We start from the raw sequence: 26,113 nt of genomic DNA, 5'->3' as shown, positions 1-26,113 counted from the left end.
TCAGCCAATTCTGTGCTTCTGGGATCCCATCAGCCTGGGGATGGGGCTGCCAATGGTTGCCATGGCAACAGGCTCTGGCTGCAGGCCTGAGCTGGTGTCCATGGCAACCACCCCTGGCATGGGGTCTCCATGGAGCTGCCAAGGGACTGAGCATAGCAACAGGGGGCGGGGGATGGTTGCCATGGAAACTGACTCTAGCAACAGGAGGCTGGTGATGGTTGCCATGGAAACTAAGCATAGCAACAGGGGGCTGGTGATGGTTGCCATGGAAACTGACCATAGCAACAGGGGGCTGGGGATGGTTGCCTGCTAAGGATCAGATTTTTCACAGGCCCTCAGAGGGGTTCCATGGGGACATTCCAAGAGTCTCCAGGCTGTTCCAGAGCTGGAATGTCACAGGCAGATACGGGGGCTCCATGGAGACCTCCCAGGGCTTTCTGGGGATGGTAAAGAGCCCTGTGGTCAGAGGCAGTCACAGCCATTCCATGGTGACATCCCAGGGCACCTTGGGCTACAAAGGCACCGATCTGTCACAGGCACTCACGGGGGCTCCACGGTGACATCCCAGGAGTCCCCAGGCTGCCAAAGAGCCGGGATGTCCCAGACGCTCACAGGGGTTCCTGTCATGGGCACAGTGGGAGCTTCAGGCAGCGTTTATTAGAGGAGCTCCTGTTGGGTCACAAGGTGCAGAAAGGATCCCCAATAGCCCCCACAGATCCCTAAATGTCACCTTTGAGTCAGAGATGACACAGACTCAGATCAGAAGGCTAAGGGCTAAAAGCCACCTGTTTTTTCAATCCTCTTCTTTTATATCTTGGTTTACTACAGGTGGACCTCATTGGTCATTTAATCAACAGAATTCACATGATTGGCCAATTAAGACAACACCCCCTCAGTAAACAACGTTTTGGAAAACAGCCAACTTATTACAAATGTTTTCAGGGCACCAGGTATTGATGTTTACTTTATGTTGGGCCTTTCTGAGGGCTCCTTGGATGGGGGAAAGCCTCCTGTAGCAGTTCTGTGCCAGGTAAAATGTGATGCACAGGACTATTTCAGTCTTCAGCTTGTGGTTTATTGTTATCTTCTTGAAAGTTTTGCATGCTGTCCACCCCAGGCTCAGCGCACTGGAAAAGCCCCACAAAATGGCCCCAAAATATAGTTTCAAGGACTTCTGAAGTTGTCTCATCCAATGAAGTCTCAAAATATACATTATTTCTACTTGTTTACCAATAACTCGTCCCTTGACTGTCCACATAACCTCTGCACTGTGCTTTCCTTGACCAATCACCCTGTGCCACCAACACTGCAGAAAATGCAGTAGATGAAGAAGAAGACAGGGACTACACCCCAAGACCTCCATCTTTCTTCCTATCTACACCATACTAAAAATCCCAAAACCTAAATTTCTCACCCAAGTGACATGCTGTACTACCCTCTGATCTATTTTACACTTGGGTAAATTCTCATCTGTCTCAAAGTCCTGGAAGTCCTCTCCATTGGCGAAGGTTCAAGGCAGTGTTTCTCTGAGTGTCAGGATCCCTCAGAGCAGACAGAGAAATATTCCCTGTGCCCTGGAGTCCCACACATTTAACCTAAAATCCTTTAACCTTTTAGATTTTAAGTTACCCAAAAATGTTTCAGGTAAGTAGAATAAGAAGGAGAAGAAATAGAGAACAACAGAAAGACACACATATGGGCACCAACTGCTCAGGTTCCAGCATCACCAACAGAGGAACCCCAGCAGAAGGCAGGATTCCAACCCTGGGCTGGCCTTGTGCTCTGGCTTTAAACCCTCTGGGCCTTCATGGCCCCGCCCCTGGGGTGGGACTGCCAGTTGCTTGTCCAATCAGAGCCAGGGTAGCACCAGCTGCTGGTGTGTGATTGATTGATTGCCAGCTCAGCCAATCAGAGCTGGGTTAGCACTGCCCCTGCTGTGTGATTGGCAGCTCTGCCAGGCCAGGGCTGGGGGCGGGGCTCTGTCCCACCCCAAACCAAGGCCTGACCCGGCCCTGGCCCCACACGGGCATTCCGAGCATCCCAAGGTGTCTCGGGACATGGATCTCATCCAGCCTCTGACAGCGACCACGGTGACACTACGGAACCTCATGGAGCCATGGGTCAGTTGTGACAATGGAGATCCAAGGAAACGATGGTGAGACTGTGGAATCCAGGAATCATGGAATCAAGGAGACCATTGTGCAAATCATGGGCCCTATGGAAGCAAGGATCAATGATCAAACTGTGCTTTGATTGTGATTGATTTAAAATAGAAACAAGGAGCCATTGTGACACAGCGGGGCCGCGTGGAGCCACGGGAACCCTTGTGACTCTGTTGGGGCTCATGAAACCAAGACGCCATTGTGACATTGCCAGAGCTCATGGAATCAAGGAGACCATTGTGACAGTGTTAGGACCCATGAAGTCAATGGAACATGGTACAGGTCTCCCTGGTTTGGCCTCCTGGAGGCTGTCTGACAGGGTCCCACTGAATTTGACATGTCAAGGGCCACTTCCCGTCTGACCATGAAGCACTGGGGCTCTGTGCTTTTATTCCTATGGGAAAGAACTGTCTTTCTTGTCTCGGCTCACATGGCCAAAATTGGGATTCTGTGTCTAAAATTCCCTATATCCAAGGGTTACTCCCAGACAAAATCTGCCCATACAGTCAAGTCTGGCCAGCCTTGGTCTCTGGTGGCTGCCTCTCATCTGCCCCTGCACCACTGGGGCTCACTTGTTTCCTTCCTATGGAGACCATTGTGACACTGCGGAGCATTGTGGAACCAATGGGCCATGGTGACACTGCAGGCCCTTGTGGAACCGGTTACACTGTAGGAACTTGTAGGAACATTGTGACCCTGCAGGTACCATGGATTCAAGGGGCCACTGTGACACTGTGACCCTGCAGGTACCATGGATCCAAGGGACCACTGTGACACTGTGGGGCCTCGTGGAACCAGAAACCAAGAACATCTTTCTGTTCTCGTGGAACCAAGAACATGTCGCTCTGTTGGGCTGCATGGTCCCAAGGGGCCAGTGTGAAGCAGCAGGGCTTTGTGGAACCAAGAGGCCATTGCTGCATTTCAGGGCCTCGTGGAGCCAAAGGGCCGTTGTGATCCTGCAGGGCACCGTGGATCCATGGAGAGCATTGTGGCATTGCAAGGCCCCATGGAATCATGGAGACCCTTGTGACACTGTGGGGCCCCATGGAAGGAAGGGGCCATTGTGACACTGTGGGAACTTGTGGAACCAAGGGAATCATTGTTGCACTACTGGGCCCCAATGGAACCAAGGGGCCATTGGACACAGCGAGGCTTCATGGAACCAATAGAGCATCATGACATTGTGGGGCCTTGTGGAACCATGGAGACCATGAAGATCCTTAAGGACTTGTGTAACCAAGGGGCCATTATGACACCTGAGGGCATCATGGGAGCAAGGAGCCATTGTGACACTGCAGGGCCCTGTGGAAGCAAGGGAACATGAAACAGGTGTGGCTGCCTTGGCCTCCCAGGGGTCACCTGACAGGTCTGGCTGACCTTGGAATGTGGAAGGCCACTCCCATCTGCCCCTGAAACACTGGGGCTCTGGGCTTTTCTTTTTATGGAAAAGAACTGTCCATCTTTTCCAGGTATTCATGCCCAAAATTAGGATTCCACCTCCAAATTTCTATGCATCCAAGGATTGCTCCCAGACAAAAGCTGCCAGGACAGACAGGTCTGGCTGGTCTTTAACTCCTGAGTGCCAGAACTCACCTGTTTTCTAAACACTAGAAAGGGCTCTGTGTTTTTCTTTGTACGGAAAAAATCACCCTTCTCCTGGAACAAATGTTTTAAATTAGGACTCTGAATTCATAATTTCAAATATCCAAGTGTTGCTCTGAGCAAACCTGCCAGGACAGACAGATCAGGCTTGCCTTGGCCTCTGGTGGTTGCTGTTCATCAGCTCCTGAAACATGGGGGCTCCGTGGTTTCCTTCCTATGGAGACCAATGTGACACTTGGGAGCCTTGTGAAATGAAGGGGCCATTGTGGCACTGCAGAGCACCATGGATCCAAGGCACCACTGTGACACTGTGGAGCCTCGTGGAACCAAGGACATCATTGTGGCTCTGTTGGGCCGCATGGTCACAAGGGGCCAGAGCAAAGCAGCGGTGTGGGAGTTAGCCCAGCTGTAACTCAGAGTCAGCCAGATTTTACCCTGGAAGAACTGGGCATGAGTTCGAAGTCCTAGGAATCATTCGTTTAACTAAGGGTAAGCTTGAGAGGTCTCCCATAAGGCTTTAGTGTTGTTAAGTTGTCCAAATTCTACCCCCTTATCATTTTAGGTTATTTATTTCTTCTATAGGGTTATTGTTCTAGTTTTCTAGCCCCAAGTGTTTATGTTGTTGCTTCCCCTTTGTCTCAGGTCTTAGGATCTTGCCCCTTGTACTGTGCTGGACTTCTCCATTTTTATTGTTTTTCACCCTGTTAATAAAGTTATTTTTGGGCAACTCCATTGATCCTGCTCCTTTTCTTTTCTGGCACCTTCGCCCTGAAGTCAGGGAACCAGAGAGGTTTTTCACAGCCACCCTCATTGTGACCTTTGGTGCCCGAACAGGGACCATGACACTCAGGGCTCCCTGTGTCAGTCACGTCAGCTGGGGTTGGCTGATGGATAGGCCAGGGCTCCCCGGGATTTTGGATTGTGCTGGGCCCAGTGGATTCATCGTTGCTTCGAGGGACCTTGCCCAGGATCAGCAGGGACAACGATGGTTTCACCTGCATAGGATTGCAGGTGGGTTTGGGGAAATGCAAGACATTTACTGCCCTTTTTGCCACTGTGTTTTTACACTATGCACCCATGTCCCATTATTGATTTGGGGTGTTCTGGTGGCTCTTCCCCATAAGGTGGAGAAAGAGAAAAATGGGCAGCCAGATGTCCAAATTAGAAAGCAGCATATATGGATGCTTTACGTTAATTCTCACTGATCATGACAAAATATTTTCAAAGAACATATTAAAATCAATCATGAGGTGGATCATTAAAAATTTTCCAGACGCCTCTGCTCGTGAAATCCATACCACTGAATTTTGGGACTCAGTGGGAGTTAAATTGTACAACGTTTCGATCAAAAGGGACCCCATTGCACCCCACATGCTCCCCATCTTCCACACCATCCTTGAGAACCTTCACCAGCAAGCAGTGTCTCAAAAATGCAATCCGTTGGTCACTCCTAACTCGGGACCTCCCCTCAAACCTGCCTTTCTCAGACCTTCAACAATGGTCCAAGATGGCAATGGCCACAAAATCTTGGAGCATCATGCTCTGGAGACTCAAGATGGAAGGAGCCTGAATTTGGCTCGGGAGCCCAACCATCCTCCCTCCATCTTGGCTCCTCCACTTCCTGCTACCACAGCCTTCTCTTCCGCCCTGAACGAACCTCCAGACTCCACCCCCACAACTGCAGGCAACGCCCCCACTGTCAATCATTCCACCTTCACCCTGGGCCTTGCCTCCAGTTAAGGAAGGAGACTGGCAAATAACCTCAAAACTCCTCATTGTCCCTGTATGAAAGAAGGGGGCAGAATCCCAGGGATCAGCCATTGGTTTATGGGGAAATCAAGGATCTGTGTAGGGCAGCTAAAGACCATAGGAGGGACTTACCTTGTTTTAATGGCCTAATGAGGGCCATGTTTACAGCACATGCTTTAACCCCCTATAATGCAAAATATATTATGACCATGTTGTTGTCATCTACAGAATACACCCTGTGGGAAGGGGGATGGAAGTGTTTACTAAATCAATTAATAGCAGACTATGCTAATAATGAGGCAAGGGCAGAATTGACAATCAGCCATCCAGCTGGAGAAGGACAACACAGCCTGCCAGATGATCAAGCAGCAGGTATCCCCAGAGAAGTATGGGATGCTATCAAAGAGATGGCTTTGAAAGCTTTAATCCAGGTATTGGATGGTAGCACCCCCAATTTGGACTACCTTGGGTGGCTGCAGCTAAAGCTTTAGGACAATCAGACCATCCTGGGTGCCTGTTAAGTAAGCAAACCAATGCTGCCTCCCTCACATTGAGTGGCTGCTCTCAGACACAGAGACCATCAGACACGCCACCTTGCAGAACAGCGATAGAGTTTTTACTCTGGGCACATGGGCATGGCTGTGTAGACTCTGAGGGCATGTGCTGCATGAACCTCTCCAGCCACAGCGAGTCAATCCACAAGAGCATTCAGGTACTGAAGGAAGGGTTCAAGAAGCTTCAAGTGGAAAACAAAGACTGGGTCAATAAACTCTTCCAATCCTGAGAACTAAAGGGTTGGATGATGTCTAGCTACAACAGGACTATTAATTCTCTTAGTGGTTGTTCGTGTATTGTTAATTCTCCTGTGTTTATTTGGATGCTTTTAGAATGTCTTACAAAATTCTTTCAGTTCCATCTTTGTTGTAAAACAGAAAGGGGGAAGATACACAACACAGGCTCTCATGGACTCCTTAGAGGAGAGAACTGGAGGCCAGGAAGGCACAAAAACCTCACAGAGACTCAGTGTGGGAAGGAAAATCCTTAGAAGTACCTAAAAGTATTCTTAAATCCATAAAGTACCTTAAAAACCTTGAGTACCTCAAGGCATTAATGTGCGCCACTGAGTGTCAGTACAAAGCTCTCAAGGGACTCAGTAAAGCAGATAATTGCGGCCATGATTGCACAAACCTCTCACAGAGTCTGTATCAAAAGGGAAACACCAAGTACCTTCAAATAACTCAAGTACCCTGAAGCATTAATGAGCCCACTGAGTGTTGTTACTGACAAAGCCTCTCCAGGGACTAATTGCAGCAGATAATTGGAGGCCATGATTGCACAAACCTCTCAGAGAGTCCAAGGCAAAAGCCAAAGCCAAAGTCCTTTGAAAAACCTGCAGTCCCTGCAGGGAGCATGAAGGAGCCCCCAGGGCCATTGCTGAGCAAGGCTCCCCAGGGACTCCTTGCAGCAGATCCTTGAGGCCACTGGGATGTGGGCTAGGGGGGGATGCTGAGGGCAGCACAAGGGGCTGACAGTGCCCAGCCTGGCTGGGGCTGTGCCAGGAGGCCCCAGGGCCTCAGGACAAGGTGTCTCCTCCCAGCCCTTGCTGGCACAGACCCTGCTGTGCCCCAGGGCACCAAGACTGTCCCCACCTGTCATCACTGCCTGCAGTTCTCTGCTCTGCCTGGGGACTGGGGACACTTTCTCAGTCGTGTCCCTCTCTGGGACCCATTAAAAGTCCAAGAAACTTTGGAGTTGGATTCTGCCTTGGAGTTCTGGAGAGGTTTCTTCAGCTGCCTCTCAGGGACTGATGTTCAGGGCCTGAGCACAAAGCCCCAGAGGCTCATTCAAGTCCTTGTGCTGTGTCTGTGCTGCTGAGCTGGGCTGGGCTCCTGGCACAGAGGCAGCTCCTGCTCACCAAGAAGAGCTTCAAAAGCACATTTCTCTGGATGAGCAGCTCTTGTGCCAGCCCAGCAGGGCTGGGGCACTGCCTGCAGCCAGCGCGGGCACAGCCCAGAGGCACAGAGAGCTTCAATCAGTCAGGGCTGGGAAGGGGCTGAGAAGTGCCTGGGGCACAATCACTGCCAGCCCTTGGCACAGGAACCTCTGGCTGCAGGACAATGCAGCTGCAGCTCCTGGAGCCATCTCCTCAAGCTGGAACATGCCAATGCCTGCAGAGCCTGTGAGTCCATTCTCTGCTTGTCTCTTGTGCAGAGCAGCCAGGGGTGCCCAGGGCTGTCCTGCAGAGCAGGGTCCTGCAGCCCAGGGCGCTGTGCTGGGGCAGGGACTCTGCTGCCTGCCAGGGACAGCTCTCAGCCAGCCCTGGCAGCTGCTGCCAGCACTGGGGGACAAGATCTGGGTGGGGGAGACAGCTGGTGAGGCTTGGAAGTGTTCTGCTTGTGTGGGGAGGATGCTGCATTGTTCAGGACTGCTCCCCGCATGGCATTTAACTGAAGAACATTTCCAAGTAGATTATACAGGGAGCACAGCAAGGCAGGGACTGCGTAAAAGGGAAAATCCTGCTTTTTTAATCTACTGCTCTTGGTTTCCTGGATGGGAATTTACCCCATAGAAGTTCATCTCTCAGTTCAGGACGAGAAGAAATAAAAAAAATTTCTCTCAAATTTGAATAAACCAGGCAGTGACAGAAATCAGCCCTTAGGGGCAGCATCAGTGTTGCTTTTCCAGCCTCCTCAGGGTTGCTCTGACGTTGCCATCAGAGCCTGCAGAGCCAGAGCTGCCCCTGGGCAGTGCCTGAGCTGGGAGGGCTCTGCAGGGCAGAGCTGAGCCCCCAGGGCTGGGCTGGGCTCTGGCAGCACTGGCAGGGCCCAGCCCTGGGCACAGGGAAGCAGCTGCTGGCAGGGACAGCTCCAGGCAGCAGAGCCCTGGGCAGGCAGTGGGGGGAAAGTGCCCCCAGCCTGTGCCGGGATATTTCAAGTCCTCTCCAAACCCAACTATTCCATGATTACTTTTCTTACAGATCCCCATGCCAAAGCACCACAGCAAATGTCCAACAGCAGCTGCATCAGGCACTTCCTGCTGCTGGCATTGGCAGACACGCGGCAGCTGCAGCTCCTGCACTTCTGCCTCTTGCTGGGCATCTCCCTGGCTGCCCTCCTGGGCAACGGCCTCATCATCAGCGCCGTAGCCTGCGGCCACCACCTGCACACGCCCATGTTCTTCTTCCTGCTCAACCTGGCCCTCGCTGACCTGGGCTCCATCTGCACCACTGTCCCCAAAGCCATGCACAATTCCCTCTGGGACACCAGCAACATCTCCTACACTGGATGTGCTTCCCAAATGTTTTTTTTTGTTTTCTGTGCAGCGACAGAGTTTTCCTTCCTGACCATCATGTGCTACGACCGCTACGTGTCCATCTGCAAACCCCTGCACTACGGGACCCTCCTGGGCAGCAGAGTTTGTGCCCACATGGCAGCAGCTGCCTGGGCCAGTGCCTTTCTCAATGCTCTCATGCACACGGCCAATACATTTTCCCTGCCCCTGTGCCATGGCAATGCCCTGGGCCAGTTCTTCTGTGAAATCCCTCAGATCCTCAAGCTTTCCTGCTCAAATTCCTACATTAGGGAACTTGGTCCTCTTCTGGGTAGTGTTTTTCTGTTTTTTAGCTGTTTTGTGTTCATTGTTTTCTCCTATGTGCGGATCTTCAGGGCTGTGCTGAGGATCCCCTCTGAGCAGGGATGGCACAAAGCCTTTTCTACCTGCCTCCCTCACCTGGCTGTGGTCTCTCTGTTCCTCAGCACTGGCATCTATGCTAACCTGAAGCCCCCCTCCACCTCCACTCCATCCCTGGATCTGGCCCTGTCAGTTCTGTACTCGGTGGTGCCTCCAGTCCTGAACCCCCTCATCTACAGCCTGAGGAACCAGGAGCTCAAGTCTGCAGTGTGGAGACTGATTACTGGATGGTTTCAGAAGTATTAAACTGCTGACCAATTTCTGCAAACCACCTGTAATAAAAATCTTCTTCGATTCTTCTTGTTGGATTGATTATGAATTTTTTCCCCTTTGTTGTAGCTTTTTCATATTGTTCACAAATAATGTCATTGTTTGTGCCATTTCTCATTTTGTTGCTCTCCACCTTCCCTGGGGCCACACACTGTGTCAATGAGGGGCTGCGCTCTTGGTGGCATTAAAGGAACTAATGGATCTCCCAGCAGAGTTTTCTGCAGAGATGCTCTTTTGTTGCCTTCTCTGGAGCTGCAGCAGCAATGTCTGTGTGCAGAGCTGGGGCAGATCAGTGCTGGCCCAGCAGCTGTGCCCAGCAGCAGCAGCAGCAGCACTTGGTGTTGCCAGTGCTGCTGCCGTGGCCCTGCCCTGCTGCCCTGGTGGCCCTGGTGTTGCTGCAGGGCCTGAGTGCTCTCGGGGCCGGGCACAGCCCTGGGGGTGGCAGTGCCGGGGCTGCAGCAGGGCCAGGCCATGGGCACTGCTGGGGCAGCGCTGACGCCTCAGGCCAGGCCCTGGGGGCTCCAGGCTCCTTGCCCAGGCTCTCTCAAGAACACGGCCAGGCCAATGCTCAGCACAGAAACCCCCGTCAGCAGCCCCAGGCTGGCCGTGGGCAGGCTGGGGGCAAACAGCATGGCTGGGGCTCTGCAAGGGCCCTGGGGCAGACGGGAAGGAGCAGCAGAGCAGGGGCTGATCCATGCCCAGTGCGCTGCACAGCCCAGGGCAGCGTCCCAGAGTGTCCTCATGCAGCTGCCAACAACATCCCCCCTCTGCAGCCCTGGCCTCTCCCCCAGCTCACACAGGTGCCCCATCCTTGCAGGCACAGACACGGCAGCACTGCCTCAGCAGTCCCTGTTTGCATTGCACACAGCAGGGCCAGCACCCCCATGCTGTTGCTGTGGGGACATGAACCTGAGGGAGCACAAATGCCATCAGCCCCTGGGGCCAGCAAGGCCTGGGGGACACCAGGGAAACCACTCAGCTTTGTCCTGGCCTCTGCACTCAGCCAGAAAGTTTGTTCCCATCAGCTGGGAGTTTCCTGTGCCACTGCAGACGCTGTTGCTCAGAGCCAGGGCTGCCTGGCAGCCACCCCCAAACTGCCTCAACCATTTCCTTGGCTGCACCTTTGCTTTCTTTACTCTTTCCTTGAACAAATTTCTTCCTCTTGCCCACCCTAGGGGGCCCAGTACTGGACACAGCACTCGAGGTGCTGCCCAACCAGTGCTGAGCACAGGGGAAGAATCCCTGCCCTGCTCCTGCTGGCCACACCATTCCTGAGCCAGGCCAGGAGCCATTGGCCTTCTTGGCCACCTGGGCACACTGCTGCCTCATTTCCAGCCTGCTGTCCATCAGTCCCTGCAGGTCCCTTTCTGCCTGGCTGCTCTCCAGACACTCTGTCCCCAGCCTGTAGTGCTGCAGGAGTTGTTGTGGCCAAAGTGCAGGACCCGTCACTTGGACTTGTTAAACCTCACCTTGTTGGATTTGGGCCCTGGATCCAGCCTGTCCAGGGCCCTGTGCAGAGCCCTCCTACCCTCCAGCAGATCCACACTCACACAGAGCTTGGTGTCATCTGCAAATTTGCTGATGCTGGACTCAATCCCCTCATACAGGTCATCAATGCAGATACTGAAATCCACTCTGGCTGGCTCTGATCCCTGGGCCATCCTGTTGGTGCCCTGTGATGGCACTCAAGGTGATCTGTTCCATAACCTTGCCGGGCACCCAGGTCAGGCTGACAGGCCTGGAGTTCCCCAGCTCCTCCTTCCAGCCCTTCCTGGGGATGGGCTCACACTGGCACCTCCAGTGCTCTGGGCCCTCCCTGCTGAGCCAGGACTGATGGTAAATGATGGAGAGCAGCCTGGGGAGCTCATCCACAGCTCCCTCATCCCCCTAGGATGGATCCCATCTGATCCCACACACCTGTGAGCATCTGAGTGGCTCAGCAGGTCCCCAGCTGCTTCCTCCTGCATTCCAGGGGGCTGTTCTGCTCCCTGTGCCCATCTACCAGCTCAGGAGAACACTTGTCCTGAGGGCAACCTGTCCTAATATTGAAAATTGATAGAAACAAGTGTAAAGTAGCTCTGCCTTTTCCTTATTTTTAGTTACTATATTCCCCACTGCACTCAAAAAAGAGTAGAGGTTCTCCTTATCTTATCGTTTGATAATACTTTATTTATAGAAACTGTTTCTATTATTTTTCACAGAAGTGGCCAGGTTAAGGTCTAATTGAGCTTTCACATCTGAACTTTTCTTTCTGCATAACCTAACAACATTCTTAAACACTTCCTAAGCTGCCTGACCTTCTGTCAAAAGTTCATGCATTCTTTTCATTCCCAAGTTCCTACAAAAGCACCATGTGGAGCCAGGACAGTCATTTTCCTCACTAGCTCATCTTTTGCCACACTGGGACAGGCTGCTCCTTCCCCCTTAAGATTACTTTCTTGAAATATGTCACCCTTCCTTGACCCCTCTGTTTTTAAGGGCTGTTTCTCTTTAAAAAAATCAGTACCTGATTCAATATTCCCCAAATCAGCATCCTAAACAGGCCAAAGTCTGCCCTTCCTAATTCCAGTGTAGAAGTTTTGTTGCTGCCCCTCCTTCTTTCACAGAACATTGAAAACTTGATTATTTCATGGTCACTGTGCCCCAGGCAGCCTCTGAGCCCCACATCTGCCCCCAGCCCTTCTCTGTATGTGAACAGCAACAGACAGAGCTTTCCTTGGGAGTGGGAGTGTTAGCAAAAATTCAGTGAAACAGAAAACTCCTTAACCCCAGTGTAGCATTAAGAAGCAGCATTCTTTATTCAGCTGGATGCACGGGGGAGAGCTCCTCCCAAAGCCCTGCAGGCTGAGTGCAGGAAAGTTTCTGTTTATTTTCTGTATTTTGCACACACATTCATTGATTGTCCTGGACTTAACATGCATATGATAATCATTTCCCCAAAATCATTAACATATTTCCCTTCCCCTTTACCCATGTGTTCTTCTGTCCTGGGGGTCTCTCTGGTGGTCCCTGGTGGTTGTGGACCCCAATATTCCAGTGGGCCTGGCTGAGCTGGCAGGACACTGAGGCTGCTGAACTTCCAGTTCCCCTTCTCACACAATGGGCCTTGTGTGGTTTCCATAGGCCTGGGGATGTGGAGAACAAGCTCCAGGTGTGAGCTCAGCTGGTGTAGGCAATTGATCATCTGGTAACATGAGGTGACAGAGTGGGCTATGACATCACAGAGTGGGGGATGTGAGGTCATCGAGAGCTATGAGATCATAGACTGCCTCTGTGACATCACAGAGCAGGCTGTGACATCAGAGACCACCTGTGTGTCATTAGAGAATGGGCTGTGACATCCCAGAGGGGCTGTGTGACATCCCAGAGGGGCTGTGTGACATCCCAGAGGGGCTGTGTGCCATCCCAGCAGGGCTGTGTCAGGTCACTGGGTTGGTCACTCGGCCCCAGCTCCCCCTCACAGTTTCTCCCAACAAGTCCAGTGCTGTCCATGCCCAGCGGGGTCCCTGTCCCCCGGGATCCCCCCGGCCCACCTGGAGCCACAGCCTCCACCAAAGGATGTTCCACAGGATCCACCCCAGAGCCTGACATGGGGACAAGGGGCCAGGGCTGTGTGACCAGGACATCAAGGACGGGGATTATCCAGGTCACTGTGGCCTGGATTGGCTGCCCCAGGGCAGGAAAGATGTCTGGCAGCTGGAGCAGGGTCTGGGAAGGGCCTCCAAGGTGGGGCTGGAGCCCCTGGGCTGTGAGCAGAGGCTGAGGGAGCTGGGCTTGTCCAGCCAAGAGCAGGGAAGGCTGAGGGGCTCCTCATCCCAGCCTGGCAGTGCCAGCGAGGAGGGCATGGAGAACACAGAGCCAGGCTCTTCACCGGGGGCCTGGTGGGAGACAAAAGCCAATGGGTGGAAGGGGAAAGAGGGGAGATCAGCCAGGACAGGAGGAGATGAAATGAGTCAGGCTGGTTTCAGCATTTCCTCAGCACCAAAAGCAGCCTGACCTCCCTTCTCCATCCACCACTGACAGCTTTGCAAATCAGGAATTGTTGGAGCTGTTTTGCCCCCACTCCAGGATGAGCATCCTGATACAAGAACTTCATTGTTTTTATATCTATCACAGAGACACATTTGTCTAAAATTACTTTTAGGATGGAAATCACTTTTGGGTGGTGGACTCATCAGACACTGCTGGGACGTTGCACATGGCTCAGGGAAGAGCGTGATTGTTATTAAATTGTGTCCTGTTCAACTGTGGTCTGTTGGCCATGAAGAGAAACTTTCTGTTACTCTGACTCTCACCAGTTCCTGACCCCCAAAGGACAGAAACCTGGTGAGTTGTGGTTCCCAATCCAGGGCTGCACTTGGACCTCCCTCCATCCCCAGAGCTGAGCTCCCTTGTCCCAGAGAGTCCCTGGCAATGCAGGGATGAAGGAAACAGGACAGGCTGTGGGGATCAGGGGCAGGGCAGAGCCAGGGAGAAGAATGACTTTGGCATTTGATGGAGCTGTGCCTTCCCTTGGCTTTGTTGGCTGAAAAGAAATGAACATCCCTCTGTGTCTCGGGCAGCTCCTTCTCCAAGGAAAGCAGGTGGGAGTTGGAGCCAAGGAGCTGAAAGCTGCAGGTGCAGCCTGGGCTGGAGGGAGCTGAGATTTGCACAAGGCTGCTCTGAGTGCCAGGGCTTGGGTGGGGGAAATGGTGGGGTGGGGGTAGGGACAGAGTCTGATCGATTTTCATATCTATTTAACTGCTTGAGGAGTTACTTGGATTCAGTGTCAATTGGAGATTGCACATTTCAATGTATTAACAGGAAAAAAAAAACCCTAAACAGCATCTAAAAAAATCTTTTCTTACTGTTGTTGTAAATAAAATACATTCACTTTGAATACACTACTGAAATCTGTCAAATTAACCACAGAAGATTTGGAAACTTAAATCAAATGATTCCCAGAGGCTTGGCTTGTTCAGGTGTTCTGAATGTTCATGAGCCCTGGGACACTGAATTCCTGCACTGAAGAGCTGAAGGCTGAACAAGCCTCTGGAGCAGGAAAATTCAGCAGCAGCCTCCAAGTTGCTGAGGATGTCAGCAGCCCCCAGTGAGGCCATCCCTGCCCAGAGAGCGTGGGGGAATGGGCAGACAAGGAGAGCGTCCCTGGGGCTGGGGCAGCACAACTCAGAGCCACCAGCGGCTCCAGCTGGGCAATGGAGTGTGGAATGTGGCTGGGAAAGCCCTGCCTGGGCTGGGCCAAGCAGGACACACAAGCCCTGACCCCCATTCCCCAAACAATTCTCTCAAGGAGACATTTAAAATAATTGCAATTGTCTACTCTGAGTTGTACGTACTGGAGAAATACCAACAAGAGATTCTCAGGAGCTGAAAAGAACAAAACAGCCTTTACTGGCAACTTTAGAAAATCAGAGAAACTTTGGCAAAAGGTTTATTACAACATTCAATCAACAGAAAACACTTCTCAAAGCATTAATTTGTGCCATTCAACTTCAAAAATTCTAGGCCTGTTCAATTTTAAGTTGCTCAAAATTTTACAACAAGTGGGAATAGGAAAGATACAGGGAATCACACACACAGCTACCAACTCCTGGATTCCAGCAGAGTTCAGATGGAAATTCCAAGAGGATGCAGGGTCAAGATGTGTGCTTGCCTTGTGGTCAGCCTTCAATACCCCTTGGTCTCCCTGGGCCCTTCCCCCAGGTGGGGCTTGGGCTCATTTGGTCCCTCAGGAGCTGGGCTGGGGCTGCAGAGGTGGCTGTGGAGCATTGCCTGTGCTGTGCCAGGGACTGGCAGCCACTGCTGGGCTGGGATAGAGGCTCTGGGGGCATTTGGGTTCCAGGGCAGGGCAGGGCTGGGCTTCCAGGGCAGGGCAAGGCTGGACCTGCCCCTTCCTCCCCACACACGAAATGTTTTGAGCCAACAATCTCCTCCAGTCTCTCACAGTAAGGCAATGTTGCAGGTGAAATCCCAATTCTGGCCATGGGCACCTGGCCAAGAAGGGCAGTTCTTTTTCATAGGAAGGAAAGCACAGAGCCCCAGTGCTTGGAAGAAAGGTGAGAGCCTCACTAGGCCAAGGCCAGCCAGACTTGTCAGAAATGACATATTTTGTCTGGGTCCTATCTTTGGATGTAGGTAATTTTGGAGATGGAAGCCCAATCTCAGCCATGGGCATCTGGAGAAGCAGGACAGTTCTTTCCCATGGGAAGCAAAGCTCAGAGCCTTTCCCAGTGTTTTGGGGACAGATGGGAGGTGACCCTTTTAAAACCAATGCAAGACAGACTTGTCCTGGCAATATTCCTCTGGGAACAATCTCTGAATACAAGAAAATTTGGAGGTGAAATCCCAATTCTGGCCCTGGGTACCTGGTGGAGAAGCAGAGTTCTTTTCCATTGGGAAGGAAAGCACAGAGCCCCAGTGTTTCAATAGCAGATGAGAAGAGACCCTCAACATTCCAGGGTCATTTGGACCAGTCAGGCAGTCAACGGGAGGCCAGACCAGCCAGACCTGTTCGGTGTTCCCTTGCTTTTATGAGGTCCTGCAGTATCACCATGGTCCCCTTGGTTCCATGGGGCCCTGTACTGTCCCAGTGGTGCTTTGATTCCATGGGGTCCAGCAGTGTCACAATGGACCCTTGGTTCCAGAAGGCTCTGCAGTGTCACAATGGTCTCCGTGGTCCACAGGCCCCACAATGTCACGGGACTCCTCTGTTCCATGAGCCCTGCAGTGTCACAATGACCTTTGGACCCTGGGTTTTTGCTGTGTCACAATGGTCTCCTTTGGCTCCACAGTGCCACAGTGGACCACTGATGACATCAGGCCCTGCAATGTCACCCTGGAGCTTTGGTTCCATGCAGCCCTGCAGTGTCACAAAGGCCTCTTGGTTTCACCAGGCCCCACAGTATCACAATGGTCCTCTTGGTTCTGTGGGGACCCCCAGGGTCACAATGGTCTCACTGTTTCCATGAGGCCTCACAGTGTCACAATGCTTTGCCTATTCCATTCGCCGACATAGCACCACAATGGTCTCCATGATTCCATGAGTTCCCTCAGTGTCACAATGGTCTCCTTGGTGCCATGAGGCTATGCAGTGTCTTAATGGACTCCCCATGTTTCCATGAGGCCTTGCAATGTCACAGTGGACCCTTGGCACCATTGTGAGACCATGGGGTCTCGCAGTGTCACAATGGCCCCTTGGTTCCATGACACCCCAAAGTGTCACAATGGTCTCCACAGTTCCATGAGGCCCCACAGTGTCACAATGGTCCCTTGGTGTCACAGGGCCCCACAGTGTCACAATGGTCCCTTGGTTCCATGGGCCCTGTGCTGCTGCATTCCCCCCTCCCCTTCTCAGGCCGCCCTGCCAGCTGAGAAATGCTCCTTGGGGCTCGGCCTTGGCCAACAGCCCCTGGGCTCAGCTCCTCTGCAGCTCATCACAAACACTGTCTGCTCCAGGCACTGCTGCTGCCCAACCAGCTCCTGCTTTCTGGAGGAGCAGCCCTGGGAACTGCTTTTGTTCCCTCAGTGGCACAACATCCCTGTTCTCACACTGCCAAAGAAAGCTGTTGGTGCCAAGTGCGGCCAGGATGAAGCATTGCTGGGACTGAAGCCCCTTTCTTGGGGCCCTGCAAACAGTGCTCCAAAAGGAGCCCTTGGAGCTCTCCTGGGCCAGCGACTCCCTCTGAGCGGGGCCTCTCCCAGCCGGGAACTCTCCCGTTTGCTGCACTCGGGGATCCCCAACAACGACGGAGCCTGGGCCGATCCCCCCACTCCTCCAGGCTCAACCCTTCACCCGCTGGGGAGATGCCAAAGGATGCACAGGGAGCATTTCCTGCCCTCAGGGGAATTTCTCCCAGGTGCCTTGCACTGACTCTTTGTGTCTGTGTGCACACAGGAGTGCCTGTGCTGGGGAAATGTGGCAGAAATGCTGCTCTCTGAGGGGTTTGAGTGCCTTGGATAGCTGAGTCAGTGAGGCCTGTAAGTGAGGTTAAGTCATGAGGTCTATGTGAAATCAAATGCTGCTAAGAGTTGTTCTTTTGCCAAGGTATTAAGTTTAATTTAATTTACTAGCTACGTTGACTATTAAATGGTATTCCTCTGTTAAATTGCTAAGTCATATGTTTTAAGTTAGGTTAAATAGTGTTAAGTGCTGTTCTTTTGCTAAATTGTAAAATTGAATGTATCAGTTAAGAATAAGGTATAAGTTAAGTCTTGTTAAGTTTGAGCTCTGTTAAGCTTTCGGGCCATATTCCTTTTATCCTTGCCCTCACTGTCCTTTTGTCACACACACACACACACACAGGGACAGTTCTTGGTTTGTTTCTGGTTTGATTGTCTGGATTTTGTTTCGTTTTGTTGTTGCTTTGTTTCCTTGGTGTGCCTGAAGTGTCCAGTCAGGAGCAGAGTGACTCTTGCCAAGGAACTTTGTGCTGCTGTCCCTTAATATTAAATCTGTTTTTGCTGATCCCTTGCTGGGGATTTTTTCAGCGCTCTCAAGGCCTCGTTGGTACCAGGGCGAAGGAGCCCTGGCCCAGGCTCTTGCCCTGGGGGACACGGGGACGCTGCCGGGGGGTCCCTGTCCCCCTGTGCCACCCCCAGGGCCCCGGCCCCCCGTCCCCGTGTCAGGCTCTGGGGTCGATCTCGTGGAACATCCTCTGGGGGAGGCTGCGGCGCTGGGGGCGGGGGGACCCGGGGGGACAGGGGACCCCACTGTGCACGAGCAGGGTTGGACTGCTCTGGGGGGAACTGTGAGGGGGGCTGGGGCAGAGTGACCTCCCCAGTGACCTCACACAGCCCCTGTGATGTCACACAGCCCCTGTGATGTCACACAGCCATCTGTGATGCTGCACAGCCCCCTGTGATGTCACATTGCCTCCTATGATGTCACACAGTCCCCTGTGATGTTACACAGTTGCTCTGTGATGTCACAGAAGACTCTGATGTCAGAGTCACACTGCGATGTCACAGTTTGTTCTCTCATGTCACAGCCTGCTCTATGATCTTACACAGCCACCCAGTGATGTCACAACCCCCTCCCTCATGTCACAGAGCCACCCTCTATGATGGCAAGATCTGCTCTATGGCCTCACATTATGATGTCACAGACAGCTGTGGGATGTCACAATCCCCTCAGTGATGTCACAAAGCCCTCTCTGTTATGTCACCCTACCACTCTGTAATGTCACAGCGCACACATTGGCCTCACACCTGGCTCTATGATATCATACAGCCATGCCATGATGTCACAGACTGCTCTGTGATGTCACAGAATGCCCTCTATAATGCCATAGCTGTTCAATGACCTCACACAACAAACTCTGTCGTGTCATAGCCCAATCTGTTGACTTCAAAATTGCTGCCTAGAACACTATATTCTAATTATTGTTGTAGCTCCTGAACTGTGGAGTAAATAACTGTGGTTAAGAGCGATCATGATCAGAATCAATTGGAGCTCTATTTATATAAATTTATCTGGTGTTCGATCATTAATCCTGTGGGACAAATTGGGTTGAAGTTCAATTCCACCTGTCCAATCTTTTACACATAAACCTTGGACAAATTCATGGGCTGGGATTTGATCCACACACTCCCAGTCTCCTCTCTTAGAGGGAATTTAAGAAGTCTAGGGGCCCTGCGGGGGTAGAGGATCCATGGTGTCTGTTGAGTCTCATTTCTCCATCTCATGACTCAGCAGGAGTTTCTCCAATAAAAAATAAAGCTTTTGCGTGAAGCTCCCACTGTGCCCATGACAGGAACCCCTGTGAGTGTCTGGGCGTTCCCGGCCCTTTGGCAGCCTGGGGACTCCTGGGATGTCACCGTGGAGCCCCCGTGAGTGCCTGTGACAGATGGGTGCCTTTGCAGCCCAAGGTGCCCTGGGATGTCACCATGGAATGGCTGTGACTGCCTCTGACCACAGGGCTCTTTACCATCCCAGAAACCCCTGGGAGGTCTCCATGGAGCCCCTCTCTCTGTGTGTGACATTCCAGCTCTGGAACAGCCTGGAGACTCTTGGAATGTCCCCATGGAACCCCTCTGAGGGTCTGTGACAAATCTGATCCTTAGCAGGCAACCATCACCAGCCCCCTGTTGCTATGGTCAGTTTCCATGGCAACCATCACCAGCCCCCTGTTGCTATGGTCAGTTTCCATGGCAACCATCCCCAGCCCCCTGTTGCTATGCTCAGTCCCTTGGCAGCTCCATGGAGACCCCATGCCAGGAGTGGTTGCCATGGACACCAGCTCAGGCCTGCAGCCAGAGCCCGTTGCCATGGCAACCATTGGCAGCCCCATCCCCAGGCTGATGGGATCCCAGAAGCACAGAATTGGCTGAGCTGGGAGGGACCCATCAGGATCCTCCAGTCCAACTGCTGGCCCTGCACAGGACACCCCAACAATGCCAGCCTGGGCCTGGCAGCGCTGGCCAAACGCTGCTGCAGCTCAGAGAGCCCTGGAGCTGGGACCCTGCCCTGGGGAGCCTGGCCAGGGCCCCAGCAGCCTCTGGGCAAAAACCTTTTCCTGACATCCAAGCTGAGCCTGCCCCGACTCAGCTGCAGCCGCTCCCTCCACTCCTGTCCCTGGGCACCAGAGGGAAGAGGTTCCCACAGCCCCAGCCAGGGACCCGCTCCCAAGGCTGCTGCCATGGCCACCAGGGCTGGCACCAGCTGGGATGCTCGGTTTCCATGGGCCGGGCTTCAGGAATGGGATTCCCCAATTTCCTGCTCCCGCTAAAACCGCGCTGCCCTTGCTGCCCTCCAGCCTCCCATGGAAAGCACACAAGGCAAAGATCCCGGGCTGGGATAAGAACAATTTAATGGGAACAGCAACGAGATAAAGAACAAACAGGAACAGAAACAATATTGATAACAGAAGGGATAAATAAAACTGTTTACAGGGAAAACTACAACACAACTCACAGGGTCTGCCTGGCTACAATATTTCTTGCCTGGAAAGGACACCCTTCTCCTCAGGGAGAGAGAGAGAGTCCCTTTCCTGTCCGTGGCAATGATCTGAGGTGGGACTGAATGTAATAACAGGGCCATGGGCAGACCCTCACGTTTTTCAATGCCACATCAGGTCATTTGCAAGGGCGGGAAAAGGTACAGGTGTCTTCCCAGCATGGATCACAGGGAACATGGATCACCAGGGCTCTTTCCAATCTGGCTTCTCCCATGGGGGTTGAAATTGGAGTGGTGCATCAAGCTGTTCCTGCAATCAGAGCATTGGCAAGCCTTTCCTTACCGGTGACTTGGTTGGTGTCTTGTCAAATGAGAGCTGCTGGTGAAGCTCTTCCCACACTGGGGACACTCGTAGGGCCTCTCCCCAGTGTGGATGCGCTGGTGGGTGACGAGTTGGGAGTTTTGCTTGAAGCCCTTCCCGCAGTCCGGGCAGCGGAAGGGCCTCTCATCCGTGTGAATCTGTGCATGCAGGAGGAGATTTGAGCTGGTCCGAAACCTCTTCCCACATGTGGGGCACTCGTAGGGTCTCTCCCCAGTGTGGATGAGCTGGGACTTGCGCTTGAAGCCCTTCCTGCAGTAAGGGCAGTGGAAGGGCCTTTCCTCTGTGTGAATCTGCCGGTGCCTGGCGAGATCAGGGCTGGTGTGAAACCTCTTCTGGCACTCAGGACACTCGTAGGGCCTCTCCCCAGTGTGGATGCGCCAGTGGGTGATGAGGGTAGAGCTGTGCTTGAAGCCCTTCCCAGAGTTGGGACAGAGAAAGGGCCTCTCATCCCTGTGAACCTGCTGGTGCTGGAGGAGATTGGAGCTGCTCTGAAACCTCTTCCCACACTGGGGACATTTGTAGGGCCTCTCCCCAGTGTGGATGCGCTGGTGGGTGACAAGGGCAGAGCTGCAGCTGAAGCCCTTCCCACACTCCCCACACTCGTAGGGCCATTCCCCAGTGTGGATCATCTGGTGGCTGATCAGGGTGCTGCTCTGCCTGAAGCTCTTCCCACACTCCAAGCACTTGTGGGGCTTCTCCCCATTGTGAAGCTGCCCATGGACCACCAGCTCTCAGCTCTGGCTGAAGCTCTGCCCACCTTCCTGGCTCAGGGTGGGTCTTTCCTCCTCAGAGTCCCCTGGGCTGGGTTTGGAGCCCCTCCTCCTGTGGGATCTCTGGGGCTTTTCCTCCCTGTTGGAATTCTGCACTGTGGAGCCACTCAAAACAGCCTCTTCCATGAGGTTCTGCCACAGGGATTTGTCCTCCCTGGTCTCCATCCTCAGCTCCTTTTCTGGGGGAGGAAGGCCAAGGAGAGGATGGGATTTGCCTCCGTGCCAGAGGGAAGGGGAAGGAGATCCCCCCAGTGCATCCCCAGCAGGACGGGGTTGGCAGCAGGGTTGTCCTGGAGCCAGGGGCTGTGCTGGGCTGGGAGATGGAGCAGGAGAGAGGGGGAAAGGGGCACTGACTTCCTCCTCACCTGCCTGGGGCTCCTGGGGCACCTTCTTCTTCCTCACAGCCTCCTCCTCCATCTGGCCAAGTTTACGGGATGGAAAATCCTGTTTTGAGAAGAAAACAAGGGATAAGTACATTGAGTTTTGTACTTGTTTGAAGGCAAACGTGGGGAGGGTCTAAGCCAGACTTAGAATTTATTAAGAAAATGAAGATCAAGGCAATGATGCAGAAACACTGCCTTAAACTGACAGAGTCAGGATATAACCTGACACTCTGTTGCTGGTCAGGCTGGTGGCAGCAGTCCCATTAAATGGTGGCTGCAATCCTGTGGGATTGATGAACGTGATTCTGTCCAAGCAGTGATCCTGTAGAAGGGTCTGGTCTTCCTCTGGAGGTCCAGGGGTGGTTCTGGAGCTCTTGTCCTCTGGGAATCCAGTAGGCAAGCTGCTCCTGGTGTTGCAAGGCTCAGCTTATATCCAGGTAGGAATGCTTGGATCCTCCGCCTGGGCAGAGCATCCCACAATGGGAGGATGGAATTTGATCAGTCCTGCAGTGACACTCAATGGCCCATTCCCAGAAGATATCTCCCCTGGAGGGCGTTATCAGGGCTGAGTCATGGAAGAGATCAAGAACACTGCCCCACCTGTTTAGAGCAGTTGATGAAGATGGGCATTGAAAACATGCATTTGGTTCCATCTTACACTGCAGCCTGAAACAGTGGGGGAATCCCTGCTCAGGGGGTGAACACCACCCCCCTTACCCAAACTGGCTCAGGTGTAAAACCCCCACCCTGGGAAGGCCACACACACAGGGGACAATGTCACACTTGCCCTGCCCCAGGGGAGGTCTCTGTCCCTCTCACTCTGTGGCTGTCACCCCTTTTCTCTTTCACAGGCTGGGAGGCTTTTCCAAACAGGAGAATAATTTTTCTCTTTGTCCCTGTCACCTTTGTGACAGCTACACAGAGCTTTCCCTTCCTTTTCATAATCTGTATTGGGCCGAATTTCCACATTTCTTTTATCAGAATGTGCCAGCAGCTGAGCTGGAGCTGTGCAGGAACCAATGAAACTTGGAATTGCCACAGAATTGTTTGTACTGTCAGTTTATTTAAGTTTGGGATTTGTTGCATTTCCATCACGAGTGACTTGTGGGAAGAGCAAATTCAAGGCATTTTATGTAGGGTAAAGTTTTTTTTTCTGACAAGAAACAGCTTTATTTTGTCCAGTGCCCAGGGGATGCTCAAGGGGTCTCTGTGCCTCTCACCCTGGGGGATGCTTGGGAGGAGCTTGGGGCGGTTGTCCCTGTCTCTGTAACCCCCGTCCATTCCCCAGGGGTGTCCCTGTCCCTCTCACCCCAGATTTTCCCCCCTCTCTTTCCTGTGGGAGGATGAAACCCGGCTGCCCTTTTCTTCTGGTGCCTCCTCCTCTCCTCAGCTGAGGATGTCAAACTCCCCAGGAGCAGGAAAATCCCCATTCCCTGTTTGCTTGTTGTCATGGTTTAACACTGGCACAATGCCAGTGCCCCCATGAAGATACCTTCTCCCTGGTTTCTGCTGTGAGATGTGACCAGGAATAAGCAAAGCAGGCTCCTACTTAGGGAAAAAAGAACCAGAACTTTATTAACTACTCTACAACTACAGATAAAATGAAACACACACACAGGGAAAATGAAAACCTCACAAATACATTTCCTCCTCCCCCCACCAAATTTCCAACACAATACATTTGATCCTCAAATCACCAACTCTCGGTCCAGCAGCACCTTTTACACAATCAATCAATCAATCAATCAATCCTCAGTTCATCAAGAGGAGAGGAGTCCTTCTTGTACCATGGGCTTCCCCTGGAAACACAGCTGAAGCTTTGTGTGTTTCTGTGTCACTCGTGGCACTGCCCGGAGTACATCTGCCGTCGTGACCTCTTCCTTTTCATGTCCAGTGCTCTCACCGCTGAACACGGACCAGACCTGCTTCTAGGGTTGTCTTTTAAGGATGCTCTGTCCCAATCCAAAAAAGGCACAGTCTCTCCTTTGGGACACCTGTCCCCACAATCTCTCTTTTGGGACACCTGTCCCCCCCATATTTTTCACCCCCTGGGGCTGAGGGGCATCAACACTGAACCCTCTTGGTTCTGAGGCCATTGCCTCCCCCTAGAATGCAGTCTCTGTATCACAAGGAACATGGTTCTGTCCATGGCTGTACAAAAAGAGTCCAGCAAAAGCCACTCCATCATCTCTTCCCACTAGGATTCTTCTCTATTCTTCTACTATCTCTCACTTGCCCAGACCTCTCTCACACTGGCCCATTTCCTTCCTCATCGTCTACTCTATCTTCTAGGAAAGGTCAATGTTCTGTAAAGTTCTCATTCTCCAAAAAGGGGTTAAAAGCTCCTACAAGTGGCCGGCTGAACCCCCCCCTCTTCTCCGTCCCAGCCGTGCTGCCGGCACAGGCCCATGTTTATCCAGTTTCAAGGTTACAGTCCCAGGCAGCGGCTCTCGCTCTCTCTCTCTCTCTCTCTCTCTGTGTCTCTCAGGGGGGGCTGCCCGGTGTCTCTCTCTCTCTCTCTTCCACCCTTCCACCCCGGGGCTCAGGCCTACCTCTCTCGGCCACATGGCTTTTCCCCTCTCCCTGCCCAGCCAGCAGCTGGGCCGGGGGAGAGACCCGAACTCTTTCCCGCCGGAAACCCAAGAGGCCCTCCCAGGGGAGAGCTCTGCTTTTAACCCCGTGTTCTCAGAGGCGTGTCCATGTCCCAATGGCCAGGTTAAATGCCAATATTAAAGTCTGAATATCCATTGGCCAAAAACACAGCATCCCACAAAACACATTTCCTGTCAAACCACCACAGCTTGTGGATACAGCCTGGAACATCCACCCAGAATCAAGGACTTTCTGACAGCCCTGCTGAATGACACTGGGAGGAGGTTTGTGAGAAGGGGAAGTAATTGTATTTTGATAGGAAATAAATATGCAAAATTATTTCTTTCTCTCATATTCCTTTTCAGTCAGTTCTGTTGTGTTTTCAGAGTGCCACCTTCTCAGCTGATTGTGTTTGTGTCCCCCTTTCTCTCCTGCCTCTCTTTGCCTGCTCTGTTTCTCTCTCAGTGTCTCCCTTGACCCAGGGCAGCTCCCCCCAAAGACCCTGCCCTGATTTAATTCCCCATCCAGGAGCTACAACAACCATGGCTGAAGTTATGAAGGCTGGCAGTGAAATGTCACTGTAAGATCTTGCTCCACTTGGCTTTTGGCTCCTTCTTAAGAGCTTTGCCTTCCAGGGCAGGAACATCTTTTCCTGTCTGGGAACTGGAATTCCAGCCCCTGGCAGTGTGTGCCATGGATCCCAGAGGGGCATTCCCGAGGCTGCCGGGGTGCTGCTCCTGCCGTGCCTCCCAAGGAGCTGTGCAGGGCCAGGGGACAAGGTCCAGCAGCTCTGTGGGCTCCCAGAGCACACAGCAAAGGTGGCTTTGATAGACATTTCCCAGCACCTTCCCCGCTGGAAGCAGAGGGAGGGAGGAAATGGAAGCGAGTCCCCGACAAAATCTTGGAAGGATTGGGCTGGGAAAGGACCCTGCCCATGGGTCCTCGCGAGGGAGAGACGCCTCTGCCCCAGGGAAGGTGCGAATGAGACCATGGGAACGCAACCTGTGGATCTGCTCGAACTTGGATTGAACTGAACAAGATATAGGGAAGAGAGAGGGAGAGAAAGAAATCGGGAAGAGATCTCAGAGAAAGAAAGAAATAGGAAAGAGTTCTCAGAGGGGGAGAAAGAAAGAGGAAAAGGCTCCGGCCCGGACTCCGCAGCTCCCGGGGCCACCCGCAGGGCGCAGCGCCTTTCACAATTCCAGCCAATCAGAGGAGGCGCTGAACAATTTCCAGCCAACCAGAGCTTTTCTCGCCGATGACTCACCGGTTGCCAGGCGGACCCGCAGAGCCCAGCGGCCCCGGAGCGGAGTTTGGGGCTCGGGCCGGGGGCATGGATCCGCCCCGGGGGGGTCCCCGAGCCCCCTGCCCAGCCCTGGGGCCGATCGGGGGCTCCCCCACCCAGCAGCCGGGGCTGCGGGGCCGCGGGGCAGAGGGGTGGGAAAGGGGGGTCCGGGCTGGCAGCGGAGGAAATGCGGGAGGAAGAGGAGGGAGAGGAGGAGCAGGAGCGGGAGCGGGAGAATCCCGGCGCTCGCAGCGCCCGCACGCTGAGCCTGCAGCAGCCCCTGCCCCGGGAGCATCGCCCCCAGCCCCGAGCCGCAGGTGAGGGCGAGGCCGAG

General features: G+C 53.0%; 2 protein-coding genes across 2 annotated transcripts in view; both read left to right on the top strand.

Annotated features, from left to right (window-relative positions):
- LOC143692441 (uncharacterized) overlaps nucleotides 1–26,113 on the top strand; it is a 351,032-nt gene that overhangs the window by 49,749 nt on the left and 275,170 nt on the right. The window lies entirely within an intron of this gene.
- On the top strand, nucleotides 5,799–9,449 carry LOC143692384 (olfactory receptor 14A16-like). The gene is made up of 2 exons (XM_077172620.1): nucleotides 5,799–5,812; nucleotides 8,651–9,449. The coding sequence occupies exons 1-2, from the start codon at nucleotides 5,799–5,801 to the stop codon at nucleotides 9,447–9,449; spliced, it is 813 nt and encodes a 270-aa protein (XP_077028735.1).

The sequence above is a fragment of the Agelaius phoeniceus genome (genome assembly GCF_051311805.1).
Source record: "Agelaius phoeniceus isolate bAgePho1 chromosome W unlocalized genomic scaffold, bAgePho1.hap1 SUPER_W_unloc_1, whole genome shotgun sequence".
Lineage (NCBI taxonomy): Eukaryota > Metazoa > Chordata > Aves > Passeriformes > Icteridae > Agelaius > Agelaius phoeniceus.
The sequence above is the reverse complement of the archived record's forward strand: the minus strand, read 5'-3'. Positions and strand labels throughout refer to the sequence as shown.